Here is a 16,572-nt window from a genome sequence, read left to right as displayed (position 1 = left end):
AAACCCCATTTGGACGTATCTTCCTCGGCTGGTCTCTGAGCGGAACTAAAATAGGATCTTATCATCGTCCCGCGTCGGGGAAAGGATCCAAGGGTTACGGGTGCCCTCGGCTCCTGGAAAGGAAGCTAGTTCGTACCACGTGTCCCGACCTACTCCACCAGCTGCGAGCCTAGGACGTTTAGTAATTGTAGGGGACGTCTCGCTCGACCGGCTGTCGTTTTTAGGATGTTAAACTATCCCCCGAGGGTCGGACGAGACGGGTCATAACCGAGGAAGCCACCAGGGGGAGAGGGGAATTCCGCGGGTCGAGAGCGGAATGTCCCGACGAATAATATAAGCTAGCGTCACTCCGAGAAGCTTCTCCCGTTTAATACGCTTCAGAATTTATCACTAAATAACGCGTAGACGCGAAAATTGTTCGTTTTCTTTACGGAGCGACGATAAATTTCGCTCTTCGTACTCCCGGACGCTAGATGGCGCCGTCGTTCATTTTTTGTCGACGCTGGTGACCCCTACGGGACGATATTCCAACGACACACTTTATCAAGAAGGCGGGGACGGAATGTAGCCTCTTAACGCGTCTATTTCTTTTCCAACTTCCCTTTTGTCGCGTTTAGCGCCATCTGGCCGCCTCGCGACCCATTATCGTAGATAATATTGTCAGGAATTTTTTTACGTCGTCTCATATTCCGCTATGTTTATTCAACGGATGATATTTAAGTTTGTATAAAAGTTTCTCGACAGAGGGTGGGGACGATTCCGTAATTTGAAATACGACAGTGGAAACGAACTTAGACGAGAATCGCCACTCCGGAACGCTTCGAGAATCTCCCCGCGCCCGTAATCAAACGAGAAAATGTTGGCGTAACGAAGACGCGACGAACGTTTGTCTTTTTTTAAAAGACAAACAACGGGGAACTGTCAGCTAGTCTCGAATACTCGGACAGGAAAAAGACACCCTAGCAATGTTGTTCCTTTCATTTTATTTTTGGGGTATGTTGGATTGCGAGAAAATGTCTAACGGGTTCTTCCTCGGTGACGTTTGCCATCGTAATCTGGGACCCAGAGTTTCCGCTACCATCTCAGGAAAGCAACCATGCGCGGTGGGCTTGAAATTCTTGTCAAGAATCGCGCGTACAGGGGCGGCTGAGCTCTTTCGTTGATGGAAGAAATGATACAGTAACGTTTTCGAGGGAAAAAACCATCTCCAGTGACGCCATCCACCGGGTAACGACGAAAATAGCGAAGAAATAAGAATAAAGAAATTTTAAATTCTAATTTTTGGTTCGCTAACCTCTGTCCTTTTTACCGCTGGTTTAATTCAATGAGGTCCCAGGGAATGTGTCTCGTATATATATTCTCTATACTAGGACTAATCCCTATCCAGGTCCCTTTTCAGGCCTGGGCCGGAAGAGTTGCGACTCACTTTGTTCGGCCCGAAAGATAGGCGCCTTAGTTTCTGCTTCAAAAACTCTTTTTATATTATGCAAAGAAAATAAAACTAACGTTATCAGTATTCCCGAGAATACATTTTTTACACAAAGGAAAAGCGCGGGGAAAGGGAGGGAGGGGGTTGAGAATATATTATGTTTACCAAAAAACATTTTGGACCGAAATTTGTTTTGCACCCGTTACCCGGGGCATTTTATATTTAAATCCTGTTTTCCCCACTGAACAAACAAACTGGAAAGATATTAAGAAATATTTCGCCTAGATTTTGAGGCTGTGTACCAACAGATGTACTTGATAGCGAGCTGAATTTCAACAGAATAAATTCTAGTTTGAAAATATATATATATATATATATATTTGCGTAATAATATGCGAGATACGCGAATTCCACCAGGATGGTTGCGTGGTTTAAAAGTTTACAAAGCAAAATTGAACTATTATACATTAATGGACGTTATTTCTCAAAGTTTACATAGCTACGTATCCGTCCTTCCTGTAGTCATCATACTATAACTTTTCTTTCCCGAATTAGATGAAATTCTTAAAAGTAAAAGTAAAGTGTGAAATCTTATAAATTTATCAATTAATTTTTTTTTAAATCATCGTTTACTCAGAAGCAGTAGCGATTTGTAGTCTATATTATCAAAATATTGTCACTATGCTAGGTTGTTAATTTTCCGGAAAAATAAAATGCGGAAAAATTTCCAGAAAATTTTCCGGAAAATTTTCCGAATTGCGGAAAATTTTCCGCAAATCGGAAAAATAAAAAATTTAAACATAAATTACTTTTCAAGGGTTTTTAATGTTTTAAACTTTTTATCGATTTAAAATGACTAATATCAGTAAACATACTTCAAAACATTAATAGTGTTACATTTCAACCAGTTTAAACTAGTCTATAGGTTTAGTTTTACTTTTAGATTAGAAAAAAAGAGGTGAAAATGCCGCTTTATTTAAATTTGCAAACAATATATTAGACAAATCATGGAATGAAAACGTTTTTAATATTTTTCGGAAAAGTACGGAAAATTGTCCGGAAAAAAGGCCTCGGTAATTTTCCGGAAAATTTTCCGAGCGGGAAATTTTCTGACTTACAACACTACTTTAGGATGAAATAAAATTAAATAATTTTAATCAAGATTTGATCATCTTAATCACGATTTGATAAGTTTTATCACGATTTAATAATTTCAATCACGATTTAATCGATGTAAAGAGTTACTCATTTAATCATTTCGATTTCAATTTATTTATTTCCATCACGATTTATTCATTTCAATCACGATTTAAACTTTTAGTTGTTATTTAATCATTAGATCAACATTTAATCCCATTAATCGTTATTTAATACAATTAATTGTGATTTAATACAATTAATTGTGATTTAATACAATTAATTGTGATTTAATACAATTAATTGTGATTTAATACAATTAATTGTGATTTAATACAATTAATTGTGATTTAATACAATTAATTGTGATTTAATACAATTAATTGTGATTTAATACAATTAATCGTTATTTAATACAATTAATCGTTATTTAGTCCTATTAATAGTAATTTAATCCTGTTAATAGTAATTTAATCCTGTTTATAGTAATTTGATAATTTTAATCGCGATTTTATCATTTTAATCATGATTTACTCTTATTTAATCTTTTGAGGGTATCCTAATAAACATGATAGTGACCATGCCACTTGGAATTTAGAGAAGAGTATAAGAAATATTAACAATATTAATATTAATGCTACTTCTAGAAAGACATTTAGTCACGTTTTCTTATTTAAATTACTTATTTTAAATAAATTGTCTAAGAATCTCATTTCAAGAGCAAAAACATATTTTCCTTAATATTTGAATTTTAATTGGGTTTTTGTAAATACAATTGCCACTGAGTATAACATGTCATTTTTTGTTCTCAATTTGATGTGCTGAACCCACGCAACGTAATATACCAAAAACCAATCTTCAAAATAAAAGATATCCTTTCGCTAAAATACCTCTTGAAACTAAATCCAAGTTTTTCCATTATATTTTTTTATAACAATGAAACCGCAAAATTTGGGGGGGGGGAGGGGGGGGGGGTCGAGAATATCCTTTTAGGAAAATGAACATAATTCAATAACTTCGAAGGCTATACAACCAAAAAACCTATGAAATATGGCATACATTTTTAAAAATAAAAAGGTTTTTTCATTTCTGTCTCCCCCTCAAAACATTGAAACCCATTACGTAAGGCTGCAGTTCCTCAGGGGGTATAAGCCCCACATTTTATCCCCATGTATAAAAACAAGAGAGAAAAGTGATGGGGTGGGGGAACTCCCATCCTTAGATGGAGCGGCAGATTGTGGATCCCTTTGGAATGAAGCCTGAGAACTGACCCATCTGGTCAGATTAGACAGATTGGTCAAAGGGAAAAAATGACCTCTATTCGCCCTCTTTAGCTCATCCTAACTTCATCCTTTCCAAGCTTGCCACGCCTCTCCATAAGACACATCCTGCAAACAAGATGGACATCTATATAATAGTCACCTCACTCCTATTTCCAAGAACGTATTTCTGTTACTGAAAACGTAAAAGGCGATTGCAATTCAAATAGACCTTTCTATAAAATACTACTTATGTGGTTATTTACTCAGAGCCGTAACCAGCCTTATAATTTGAGTATGGCACTAGTAGGGCACTGTTTTTAGTGGCGTAGTATGAGTGAGAAATGTATATTTTTCAATTGATGAAAATTCTAATGGTTTAATCTGTCGTCCAAAGCTCAATGGGCAGTTGATCAGAGCCTGTTACGAGTGACGGGTGCGCCGTTTGTGTTAGATTTACTGCAAGTTTGCACGCTGAACGAGCGCATGGAGGCGGCCATAATCAGGTGTAACGACGAAGCTATATTTATGGACAATATTTCAAAGGCCTAAATTTAAATCTTAACAAGAGTGACCTTTTAGAGTAAGTAGATAACTTAGTTCTAAGGAAATCCACCTGTGACGCTGGCGTGCTAATATTTTAAATAATTGAATTTGTTTCTAAAGTTGATTTAAATTTACCTTTTCTTAATTTATCACTGTAAATTAAAAAAAAACGTTTTACCTTACAGAATAAAAATCCACTCGATTATATTACCAGGCATAAATATAATAGCTTTCCACTTTCACTGAAGAAATCGGGTCAGGCTAAAAACAGAAATATTCTTTTCTAAGACTATAACACGAGAGCATAAAGGCTTTAACCCCGGCATTATAGTCAGTTTTGCGACGATTTGACAGCGTGGTCGTAGTCATAAAGACAGGTTCAGTCTTCGCGCGTAGGAGCTGAAACATCCCTACCATTAGAGTCAATGCCGTTTTTGAATCCTTCGTGGGAATGGGGTGAAAAACTATTTTTCATTTTAAGCCAAAGGAAACGAATAGAAATCGGCGTCCGTCGAAGAAAATGCGATATTTTGCGTGAATCATTTGGCTCGAATGGTTGTTACATTGTTTCGGGGAATGGCCTAAACAATAACGATTTATAGCTGTACTAAAGTATTTTTTCTTTCGTTTTGTTTTTGCAGCTTCGAGGGATAATAACGTGGAGTCTTACGGAAACAGTCCAGCTGAAGAAGGTATTTGCAACTTTTCTTATATACCATTTTTCTTATTTCTTTTCTTAGAGGAGACGGCAATGCATGCCAAACCGTAATTTGCGTTTTCTTACTAACGGTTGTTCAGGGGGGTTTAAGCGGATGTTGATGGCATATTCTGATGGGCAACGAAGTGAGGTTTTGCGGCTCTACATCCCATTTTTCTTACGTTAAGTTTGTGATCGTTTAGCGTTTTATAAGTAATTTCAAACTGCTGAAAAGTACGATTTCTTTGAGAGAATTAATTTGACTTTTAAAGTACGACTAAATATTACAATTTTGTTGAAATTGACGTTTGTCAATCTTTTTGGTGGCATCTAGTGTTAGCAAAAGTGACATAATTCCAAAAGTGTGTCAATCGGACCTATTTCTTAATGAATGCTACTAGCGAAATACAAGTTTGGGGGGGGGGAGAGAAGGGAAAGTATGCCTTGGGGAGGGAAGGAAGTTAAAACCAACAAATAACGCCTCGTAGTGAGGAACGGAGGAACTAAGTAGCACTGGTCAAAGTTAGTATATTTTTTGATATTTCGTCGTTCTGTGGAGATGCTATCGCCATCTACCTACGATAAAATACCATAGACTAAAAAAAGATTCAGAAAGGCGACAATAAAAAGTATTTTATTTGGTCGATCTCGAGTCGAGCATTCATTAAACTTTTAGCATACGAAAGTACGGGGATTGTCACACTTTTGGTGTTAGTTATACTATCAAAGAAACAAGTTGTCGCGGATATTTAAGTACACACAGTCCTCCCGATATATTAAATATATTTTAAGTATTACATTTAAATTTGAACACATTTTTATCATCTTGTATATTAACTTAATAAATTCAAGAGGAATTTTATCAAAAATTAATTTTTCGAAAACGAATTTTTCGAGTTACCTGATTTTGAAAATAAGGTAGCGAATCGCAAACGTGTTAATTTCAATTAATTTTTAGACTAAGCGAATTTTTTGAGTTACCTGGTTTTGTTTCCAAGGTCGAAGAAATTTATAAGTAGTTTGCCATAAAGAGTACAAATTTAATTAAGTTTTTCTTATACATAATAATAATATGAAACTAATTTAGTTTAAATGTGTCCCATACCTCTTCGTGAAAAGATTGGATACGTAGCAATGGCAGGGATAATTAAATAATAAGATAAATGCTTAGTTATCTTAAAAAATTAGGCACTCTTGCACTTGAAAAAATGAGGGAAATATGAGGGAATTTGCTTTGCAAATAGTGGAATAGCCGCAACTTACACTCTAAAACTAAATATTCAATAATTATGGCAAAGATATCAATTTGTAAGTGAAACATTAAAGGTTACGACTCCAGATGGGAAATTCGGGGTTATTACTATCTTTATTCATTTAAAAACAAAAACGATATTTAGTGAAATAAATCTTTGATTTTCACTTAAAAAATTGAAACTATTTGAACCTTTTATCATAGCTAATAGTGGAATGAACCCTGAAAAATATATCTGCAACTTACACTTCATCTACCCTAAGACTAAATATTCAAATAATTAAAGCAGACAGCGTACACTTAAGAGTTGAAAATCACCGAAAACCGGAGACCTCTTCGTATAAGTAGACCTTTTTGAATCATTTTGAAAAGCTCTCCAAGCGGTGAAGAGTTTTAGAGGGAGATAAAGAAAAATATGTAAAAGAGTCTCGAGAGTTGAGGAGGAGCAAAGAGAGGCTCTAAAACTATGGTAACCCCGGGCGCGTCTAAGAGTTTTATTCATCCGAGTATCGTCGTATATCTGAGCCATCCTTCAGACAGATCTCTGAGTCAGCGACTTCCAAAAGAGAGATATTTTTTATAGACAGTTGTGTCGCTGCAATTCAGGCAAAGAGCCCTTGTACCGATGTCCCCATCATCGTCTTAAAAAAATCCCTCTCTCTACTTGACTGAAGCCCACTTAGAAATCGCCACTTTTATTGTCTTTGCGCCCCCTGACGGAGAAGACGACAACGAAATGGGTGAAGGAAATATGGAAAACCATCGAATACCCGTTCCTATTTCAACCCGACTATATAGGATCGCAGATGCTGCTTCCTTCCACTATTACCGCGCGCTTCAGTCGAAGCTTTTCACTCCGTACAGTCTGTGTACTTCAAATATAGTGTACGAAATACGTTTAGGAGGGGAGATGGTTACTTTCGACCCCCGCAAACTATACAAAAGACCGCTCCCTATTTTTCCTTTTCCGTGGCTCCCTTTCTCCATCCGCAGCATCTTCCTCATCCCGGAGAAGTCCTCCTCAAAAGCCATTTGCAGCTTAGCGAAGGCCTCCTAGTCGCGATAAAAGCTAGTTTCATTACGGAAAAATCCCGTAACGTTTTACAGCGCTCTCCTTCCAGGAGAATTTTATCTCCACTTCAATTCGTCTGGACGTTTTCGTTCTGTTTTTGTCTCTCGAAACCTTTTTCCAGTTTCCAGTTCCAAATTGAGAAAGGGTTAGTCCCGCCGAAAATATGGCTCGTTTCTTTTTCCATTTGTTTTGGGGCTTTTTACGACGCCCGTTTCCCCGAAACTTTGTTGTCGCGAATGGCTTTTGATGCTCGTTAAGTGACCCAATCAAAGAATCGGCTTTACTTTATCCCACGATGTTTTACTAACGTTATCCGCATCTTTTTCGTCGGGCAATTAATGGTAGGCCATCTGTAACTTGTATCTCATCCGATGGTCGCTTTATGCCCATGTTCAACGCAAGGTGTCTCCGTATTTTTTATGAAATATTTACACATAATATTGTGACGATTCATAATATTGCATGACGTTTAACTAATTTTACATGATGATTCATTAATTTTCCATGACAACTTATTAGATTATGACGATTCATTCCTTATCTATGAACGTTCATTAATTCCCATGACTGTTTAATAGTTTTCCATTACGATTCATTCATTTTCCATGACTATTCATTAATTCCTATGACTGTTTATTAATTTTGCATGACGACTTATTAATTTTGCATGACGACTTATTAATTTTGCATGACGACTTATTAATTTTGCATGACGACTTATTAATTTTGCATGACGACTTATTAATTTTGCATGACGACTTATTAATTTTGCCTGACGACTTCTTAATTTCCATGACTTATTAATTTTCCATGACGACTTATTAAATTTACATGACGACTTATTAATTTTGCATGACGACTTATTAATTTTGCATTACAATTTATTTTTTCATGACAATTTATTAATATTGCATGATGATTAATAAATTATCTAATATTAATTTACAATGACGATTGATTAGTATTCCATGACAATTTATTTATTTTCTTTGATTCATTTTCCATGACAATTTATTTATTTTCATTGATTCATTTTCCATGACAATTTATTTATTTTCATTGATTCATTTTCCATGACAATTTATTTATTTCCATTGATTCATTTTCCATGACAATTTATTTATTTTTCTTTTCGTTTGAACAGTTTCTAGATTTAAACAATTTAAATTTTGACTTAAACAATCTCACTTTAATCTATATAAATGTAAACCCGGACAATTTATTTTAGTCCTAATGTAATCACGATAAAATCTCTTGACGAAGAAGAAAATGTTATTCGATGCATTTCGCATGGAAAATTAAAGGAATCACTAATTTCTTTGAAATCGAATACCATAATTAATTTGCAAGTTCTCTCTCCACTGATTTAAGGGGCTTTCCTACCGAGGTCTTTGGATTCCCCTTCCATAAAAACTTGTTGAGGTTAACGGTAATAGTGAGTGTAGGGCGCTGTTGGCTCACGTGGCTTGCAGGGCTTTCCACCACCCTCCTACGCGTTGTAACCCGGCCACCTAAATTAATGGCTTTAAAAGAAACTTTATGACTTAGGCGTAAGGTGGTGCCTTTGGTATTAGCCTAGCTGATTATTATTATAATCTTAGGCTACCATCTGCTGACAAAATATTTGAGCTGGTCATTGCCCCACATGGGAAAGTCCTACTCTTTAGCTCTGAATTTGCACGCTAAGACGTTCCTAGAAACGTTTATTCTTAAATCGCCATATTTTAAAAAGCATTCACCGAAATACATATTTATCAGAAATGGCTGAATTTTCTCGCGAAAGCTTTTAGCTTTTCTTCAATATCGTCCGTCAACTGAGCTGACTTTAGGTGCGTGGGAGGGAATGGCCCGCTTTGTGCTCCAGCCCGATAAAAATGGTATACCACCTTCCCCCGTACCACCTTCTCCCGCGCCACCGCCACCAATAATTTCTGGCGCGTTAAGAAAAGAGGGTGGAAGTCCCGACACAAAAGAAACGGAAAAACTTGGGGAGAGTGGGTGCGCGGATGAGGCTGGGGAGAGAGATCGGATGCGGAGGAATGGGAGGATGGAGAGATCGGGAGGATGGAGAGTGAGATGTAAAAGAGGGACGCGGATGTAACTTAGCGGGGAGAGAAGAGAGTACCACCAGAAACTGACGGAAAACTCATCCATCAGGAAGCCAAATTCCGACAGTCAAAAGACGAGCGGACCCTTTCCAAAGCGGGGCATCAGAAATTGTTGGGATGGAGCGCGCTGACGGAGACGAAGACATCAGTACGAGGCCTAATGGCGCGCGGACTATGACTCAGAGAGCGAAATTCCGTCACTGATATCGGTGGATCGGTCGTCTAGGACACTACATTGTATAACGGCGAAGCGAGGGTGGTCGAATTGGGGGCGGAAGTATCTCGTAATAAGGGGCCGGAGTCGATATAACTTTCTATCTCTCGTTTAGCTTATCCCGGTTAGACGTCAGTCTTCTTTTATTTCGGTACCAGGCGCGCTGGTCCGCCGGGACGTCACTTTCAGACCCAGGGAGAACCTAAAAACCTTAGGCTTCCTCTGGTATGACTCTTATCAAATCGATTGGCGCGATTAAACAGTTGTTTATTCGGAGAGTCGCGACGCGCTAGACGAGGAATGGAAACTGTCGAGCAGGACGCTCTTTGCGGGATGAATGAAACGGCGGACGTGAGATAAAGAGGATCTTTTTCATCTTCGTCTGCCTATTCTCTTAATATGATTGATATGTGGAAGTGGGGTGAATTGGAGATAAGCTTTTGTCTTATTTGGTTCGACGAAATTGCGTTTTTCTTTACTGTTCCGAATTGCGTTTTCTAAATGGTTCCTAGCATATTGGAAATAGGTCTATCATTATGATCCATAAGATTAAATAAAAAAGTTAATGGTAAATTTACCGATTTTATTATTACATCACTAGCAAAATTTTAAGGAGTTGTAGGGGTTAGTTGGGAATTATGCCTGTTTGTTCCCGTTTTCCTACGATGAGTTAAAAGAGCGCCAGAGAGCTTCAAAGTGTGGCCTTTTAGCAACTGGAAGTAGGCTGCAACAAGCGCAAAACCAAGCGGCAGGGAAATGCGAACATTATAGGTTAAAAAGGACTTTGTAAACAAATCGAGGTAACCAGCGTAAAAACGTTACTTAAACAGCATTTAAAGTCCCTGCTGTTTGGTTTTGAGCTTTTTGCAGCCTACTTCCAGGGGCTAGTAGACCACACTTTGAAGCTCTCTGGCTCTCTTTTAACTATTCTCTTAATATGATTGATATGTGGAAGTGGGGTGAATTGGAGATAAGCTTTTGTCTTATTTGGTTCGACGAAATTGCGTTTTTCTTTACTGTTCCGAATTGAGTTTTCTAAATGGTTCCTAGCATATTGGAAATAGGTCTATAATTATGATCCATGAGTCTTAGTTAGTCGAAATAGTTCCTGGTACCTACGTAGAGTGGACGTCATATCCAAAGAACGGTTATATCCCACAACTGAATTCTAATTCGACCGAATCAATATATAGCCAATATATATATAAAAATAGCACGAATTTGACGGGGTACCATTCAACCGAATTAAGTCATATCTGATTTGGTAGGTGGGGTTAGGTTAGGTTGGATTAATATCGGATTGGACAATTCTAGGTTGAGTTATCGTGATAGCAAGAATGGGGTTTGGGTGGCGCTGCGCGCCTCCAGCGCTCGAGCGAAGTGAGTGTGCGGCGCCGTCAGTCGCCAATACTTATAATACATTGCACGTATTATAAGTCAAACCAACACTAAAGACGTTAGTATAGGGTGTGGCTATAGTTCTGGTTGAGCTTCTAAAGGTAAGGTTAGGTTAGGATAGTTTAAAATCTGTCCAAATCGTATGATTCGGCCGAATGGGAATTCACTTGTATGAGTTTTCCCATACGACCGAATTTATAGTAGTTGTATGTATTGTATCTTTTATATATTTATATAAAAATGTAACCCTAACATTTTATTGAATGAAAACCGCGCAAAACGTGGTTTTCGGTCGATTGGATTTCGGTCCAATGGTACACTAGGACGAATGAGATTCGGTCCAATGGGATACAATCCCAAAGAACTGAGCGCTTCTAAAATACTAAACATTGTCATATACTTCGATACGGATCACTTTGACAAAGAGATAAAAGCCTTATTAAGTCTACCAAAAATCGGTGGTCATTCTTGAACTGGCTCTCAGTGCACATTTTGCATGTACAAAATATCGAACTGACACTTACGTGGAACATTTCATAATGTAAAATTCGCAATTTATTCGTTTGAAATTGAATTAATTCAAGTGTTTCGATGTTTCGTGTTCTAACTGGTACTTGTTAAACGGTATTTAGAACTTAAGTACTAAGAGCTTTCACGAAGTTGGTTTTTGTAAAATTTCGTGGATTGCTAAAATTGTCTATTGTATACCATGAACACTTTAAGATGAAAAAGGGACAACTGAATTTTTCGATCGAAATTCGACAGAAAATGATGCAGTTCAGGGGTGACCAAACTTTGCGACCCCAAAGAACGTGTTTTTGAAGATCGAGATAACCATGTTAATACTGGTACTTTTTTATGGTAAGATTTGGTACATTTTTGAGATAAAGATTGTAGAGATTGAGATCACCATTCACGGGGTCAAGTTTTTGAGATCACAACTTTGAAGGTTTGAGATCACAATTTTGAAGGGTTGAGATCAGAATTTTGAAGGTCGAGATCATCATTTTGAAGGTCGAGATCATCATTTTGGAGGTCGAGATCATCATTTTGAATGTTGAGATCATCATTTTGGAGGTCGAGATCATCATTTTGAAGGTCGAGATCATCATTTTGGAGGTCGAGATCATCATTTTGAATGTTGAGATCATCATTTTGAAGGTTGAGATCATCAATTTGAAGATCGAGATCATCATCAATTTGAAGGGTTAGATCATCATTTTGAAGGTCGAGATCATCACAATTTTGAAGGTTTGAGATCATAACTTTGAAGGTCGAGATCATCATTTTGAATGTTGAGATCATAACTTTGAAGGTTGAGATCATCATTTTGAATGTTGAAATCATAACTTTGAAGGTCGAGATCATCATTTTGAAGGTCGAGATCATCATCAATTCGAAGGGTTAGATCATCATTTTGAAGGTCGAGATCATCATCAATTTGAAAGGTTATATCATCATTTTGAAGGTCGAGATCATCATCAATTTGAAGGGTTAGCTCACAATTTTGTAGGTTTGAGATCATAGTTTTGAATGTTGAAATCATAACTTTGAAGGTCGAGATCATCATTTTGAAGATCGAGATCATCATCAATTTGAAGGTCGAGATCTTCATTTTGAAGGTCAAGATCTTCATTTTGAAGATCGAGATCATCATCAATTTGAAGGTCGAGATCTTCATTTTGAAGGTCAAGATCTTCATTTTGAAGGTCGAGATCAACATTTACTAAATATCGCCCATTCAGACACCCCTGTTAAAGTTGAAGCGTTTATCAACGCTTGAAAAATATCTGAGATTCCGACTAACGCGAAATATTCGCATTCCAACAATTTACCGTGATTAAAATCAGCCCGAACATAACGGCAAAAATCCGAAGAATGCTCCGATTTCTGTCAAATTGGAGCGATAAGCGTAAGCAAGGAAGCGGTTTGAAAGGGGCGCGAAACATCCCTATTTTTAAACGCGTTTAATCTTGAGGGGAAACCTCTCGAATCTTGACAGTTTCTGGCCCAAGATAAACGAGCTCTCCGCTTTTTAATGGCTTCGTCATTACGGAACTTCGCTATTTGCTAGTTTTATATTCCGAGCCCTACCGCTACTCCGAAACGCCAACTTCCATCCAATCAAATTCCGATATCAGAAGTTGCAAACGTCCTCGATTCGTTTTTTTACGAGTAAACTTTTAACTAAAAGCGAGCTTAAGTCTTAGAGAAGGGAAAAAATACGCGATAGCGAAGGAACATTTATTTTTTATCTCTTTGGTGAAATTTACGGCCACCAGGATTAAGGGAATGTCTTTGAGAGGGTAACCCGATATCTTTTGACGAATTTTGAAGGGGTCGACTTTTTGCGCTAGAGGGAGCTAGCGGCTCTCCGGGGGTATTTAAACTTCTATTCCGCCGGATCTAAGGCTTCTCGTCTTTCTCTACGACTTTTTAGCTTACGAAATGTTATTTTTTTCGTAGGATTAGCGCTGGTGACGGTATGGCCACCCGTGAGTCGGAGAGAGACGCGTTTATTCTCTTATCCATTTATCTTTCCAACATTTTGCTCTCTCTTCATTCTTGATAAATCTGGATTCTTCTTAAGTGACATTTCGAATGAGGGACCGAAATCCGAGATTTACTCATTTTGAATCGCGAATTTCTGTAATTCGCGATTTAAAATATGACATAATGGAACGCGAATTCTATATTGGTAGTTTTAAAATACACGTATTTTATTAACTCATTTTGAAACACGAATATCTGTACTCTCCTCAATTTAAAGTAAGGGAACGTCAATTCTACAGGGTGTTTCAAAAAGTTAAGCAAGATTTGAAGGAGTTGCAGGGGGGGGGGGTTAGTTGGGAATTATGCCTGTTTGTTCCCATTTTCCTACGATGAGTTAAAAGAGCGCCAGAGAGCTTCAAAGTGTGGCCTTTTAGCAGCTGGAAGTAGGCTGCAACAAACGCAAAACCAAGCAGCAGGGAAATGCGAACATTAAGGTTTGGGTTCGTGTGATAGGTTAAAAATGACTTTGTAAACAAAAAGAGGGAAACCAACGTAAAAAAGTAAACTTAAACAGTATTTAAAGTCCCCGCTGCTTGGTTTTGCGCTGGTTGCAGGCTACTTCCAGGGGCTAGTAGGCCGCACTTTAAAGCTCTCTGGCGATCTTTTAACTCATCGTAGGAAAATGGGAAAAAACAGGTATACTTCTCAACTCACCCCCTACAACTCCTTCAAATTTTTGCATAACCTTTTGAAACACCCCATATTGCTTGATTTAAAACAAAGGTTTATTATTTCAATAAAGCTTTAGGATAAAGTGAAATCTGAAACTTAAAGTAATACTAGGTATCATTTGATACCAATTAGGCAAAAATATTCAGCAAGTTGATAATAAACTTATTTTTCTAATATAAATAATTTCGAACAAAAGATAAAAATTAAAAGTATCTATTTGAACCACCATCTTTCATAATAACCCCTGTAGCAAATTAGAGTCGGGCCGACGTCGGCAAAAGGTACTAAACACTAAAGTCGGCCGACCTTTGAATTTACGGTCGAAATGTCCTATGGGTAAAAGGGTCGGCCGACCGTCGGCCGCCTACAAAACGTCGACTCTTAATAGACCTAAGAACCGACTCCGAAACGACGTCATCCCGACTTAGAATGTACTGTATAATTACGTCGAAACGACTTACTTTTTGATATTTTAAGTGACTGAAAATGACTAAATAAAACCGTAAATATAGCTATATACATACAAGCGACTTTTCGACCGTTCCCCGACCCTAAAACGATTTCATGTGCTACAGGGGAATAAGTAACTATATAGAAAACATGGACTGAATTTTCTATGTAAAATAACACTTTTATTCACGAGCTTGTGTTCAAAGTCCGTAAGTTGTGAGGTTTTTGCCGCGTGTATGATAATAGAACGAAAAGAATTTACGCCATCTACTGACCAATGAATGAAGTTTCTCGAATGTTTCTCAACGAAAAATTTCAACCACATTAATAGTATCGAATAACATTTATTAATTCAACTAATGAAAAAATTAGTTATCTAAATAAGGAATAAAAATAAAAATATCACCGACTATTAGCCCTTGTATCGAATAACATTGATTAATTAAACTAAAGGAAAAATTAGGGTGACCCAAATAAGCCCGTAGAGTATTCAAAACAGAACGAATCAAATTTGAGTCGATCCTACCATTAATAAATGAACTCCCTATCAAATATTAACGAGCGAATTTCATCGCGTATTCAGGGTGAAAATTATGACCATATGACAGTCCTATTGAATTTTAATTCCCAAAACCAATAGCCTTTCAATCTCAGCCAAATTACTGGTACGCAATATTAGTCGTTATCTTTAAATCCCTGGCCAAACCCCAAACATTTCCGCTCCCGTAAATTCCAAAATATCTCTAATAGTCAGATACCTTCCGTACAAACCCGTACCCATCAGAGGGTCACGTTATTGAAAGCTCTCAATAAATCACGTTTTAATCCATCGACGAAATTCCAAATTCCTAATCCGGACGAAACAAAGATTGCAATGGTTGGGTGCAGGGATTATTAGGAATTAGGTCGCTCGTTGGAATGGAACTTAATCGATGCCGCTAAATGATTATTTTCTTCGCGACTGGCGAGTTTGGGAGTAAATTACGATTAAGGGCGTTAATGCCTTCCCCGCACGTCGGAGGGCGCTGTAGTAAACTAGGGAGAGAACGAGCTGGCGCCTTATTATAAGGCGAAGGCCTATCGTTTCCTAATTTAGCGGTGTGGCTCCCCCTATCGGTATCGTTAGCTAATTTATAATTATCAGCGTCTACGGCGTTCGCGCGATGTTTACGCTATCACGTTTCTCAAAATGGAAATCGAAGCGGGGACTAATATCCTTTCTAACGACATTAAATGACGGATCTTGAATAGGCCGAGCTTTCCATTATACGCTTCGCAGACCGGGACAGCGGACGGGGAGATGACAACGACACTGAGTAGCTTTTAACGTATCTCCGATTTGGACATCGCCAGTTCACTCCCCCTTATCTTTCAACAACCTTAAATACGGGTGGAACAACCACCCCCCAACGCCTATTATTACGGACTGTATTGACTCATTGTTCACCGGACATTTCAGACGTTGATAGGTGCGCTGGAAAGTTCTCCTCGGCGGCTAGTGTCCGGTCAGCGGGGTGGGTTCGCGAGTGCTATAATGAACGGATAACAACATTAGAGGTGTCCGCTGTTGTATAATCGAGCGCCGAAGACTATCTACAACACCCATCTTCTCCCGGGTCGTCCCATTCCGATGCAGTTACTGGTTTGCCAGAATGATAGCCTTATCTGACACCAGCGATTCCCTCCGGTAGCGCCATTTGTGCCGTATCCACGTCAGATTATCGCGCGCGAATTTTCGAAGGACAATCGTTTCTGTTTAACAGAATAGACGCTTAAATAAAACTT

The 16,572-nt window shown here is 37.9% G+C and overlaps 1 protein-coding gene across 4 annotated transcripts in view; it reads left to right on the top strand.

The window, feature by feature from the left end:
- Positions 1-16,572, top strand: part of unc-5 (netrin receptor unc-5) — a 195,076-nt gene that overhangs the window by 160,347 nt on the left and 18,157 nt on the right. For all 4 annotated transcript variants that reach the window (XM_090159043.1, XM_090159045.1, XM_090159044.1 and 1 more), the window contains one exon: positions 5,013-5,063. In XM_090159043.1, the coding sequence (XP_090015169.1) occupies positions 5,013-5,063 (51 nt within the window). The remainder of the gene's footprint in view (positions 1-5,012; positions 5,064-16,572) is intronic.

This window comes from Leiobunum rupestre, chromosome 9 (assembly GCF_980474605.1).
Source record: "Leiobunum rupestre chromosome 9, qqLeiRupe1.1.hap1, whole genome shotgun sequence".
NCBI lineage: Eukaryota > Metazoa > Arthropoda > Arachnida > Opiliones > Sclerosomatidae > Leiobunum > Leiobunum rupestre.
Note: the sequence above shows the minus strand (reverse complement) of the source record. Positions and strands in the feature narration are given on the sequence as shown.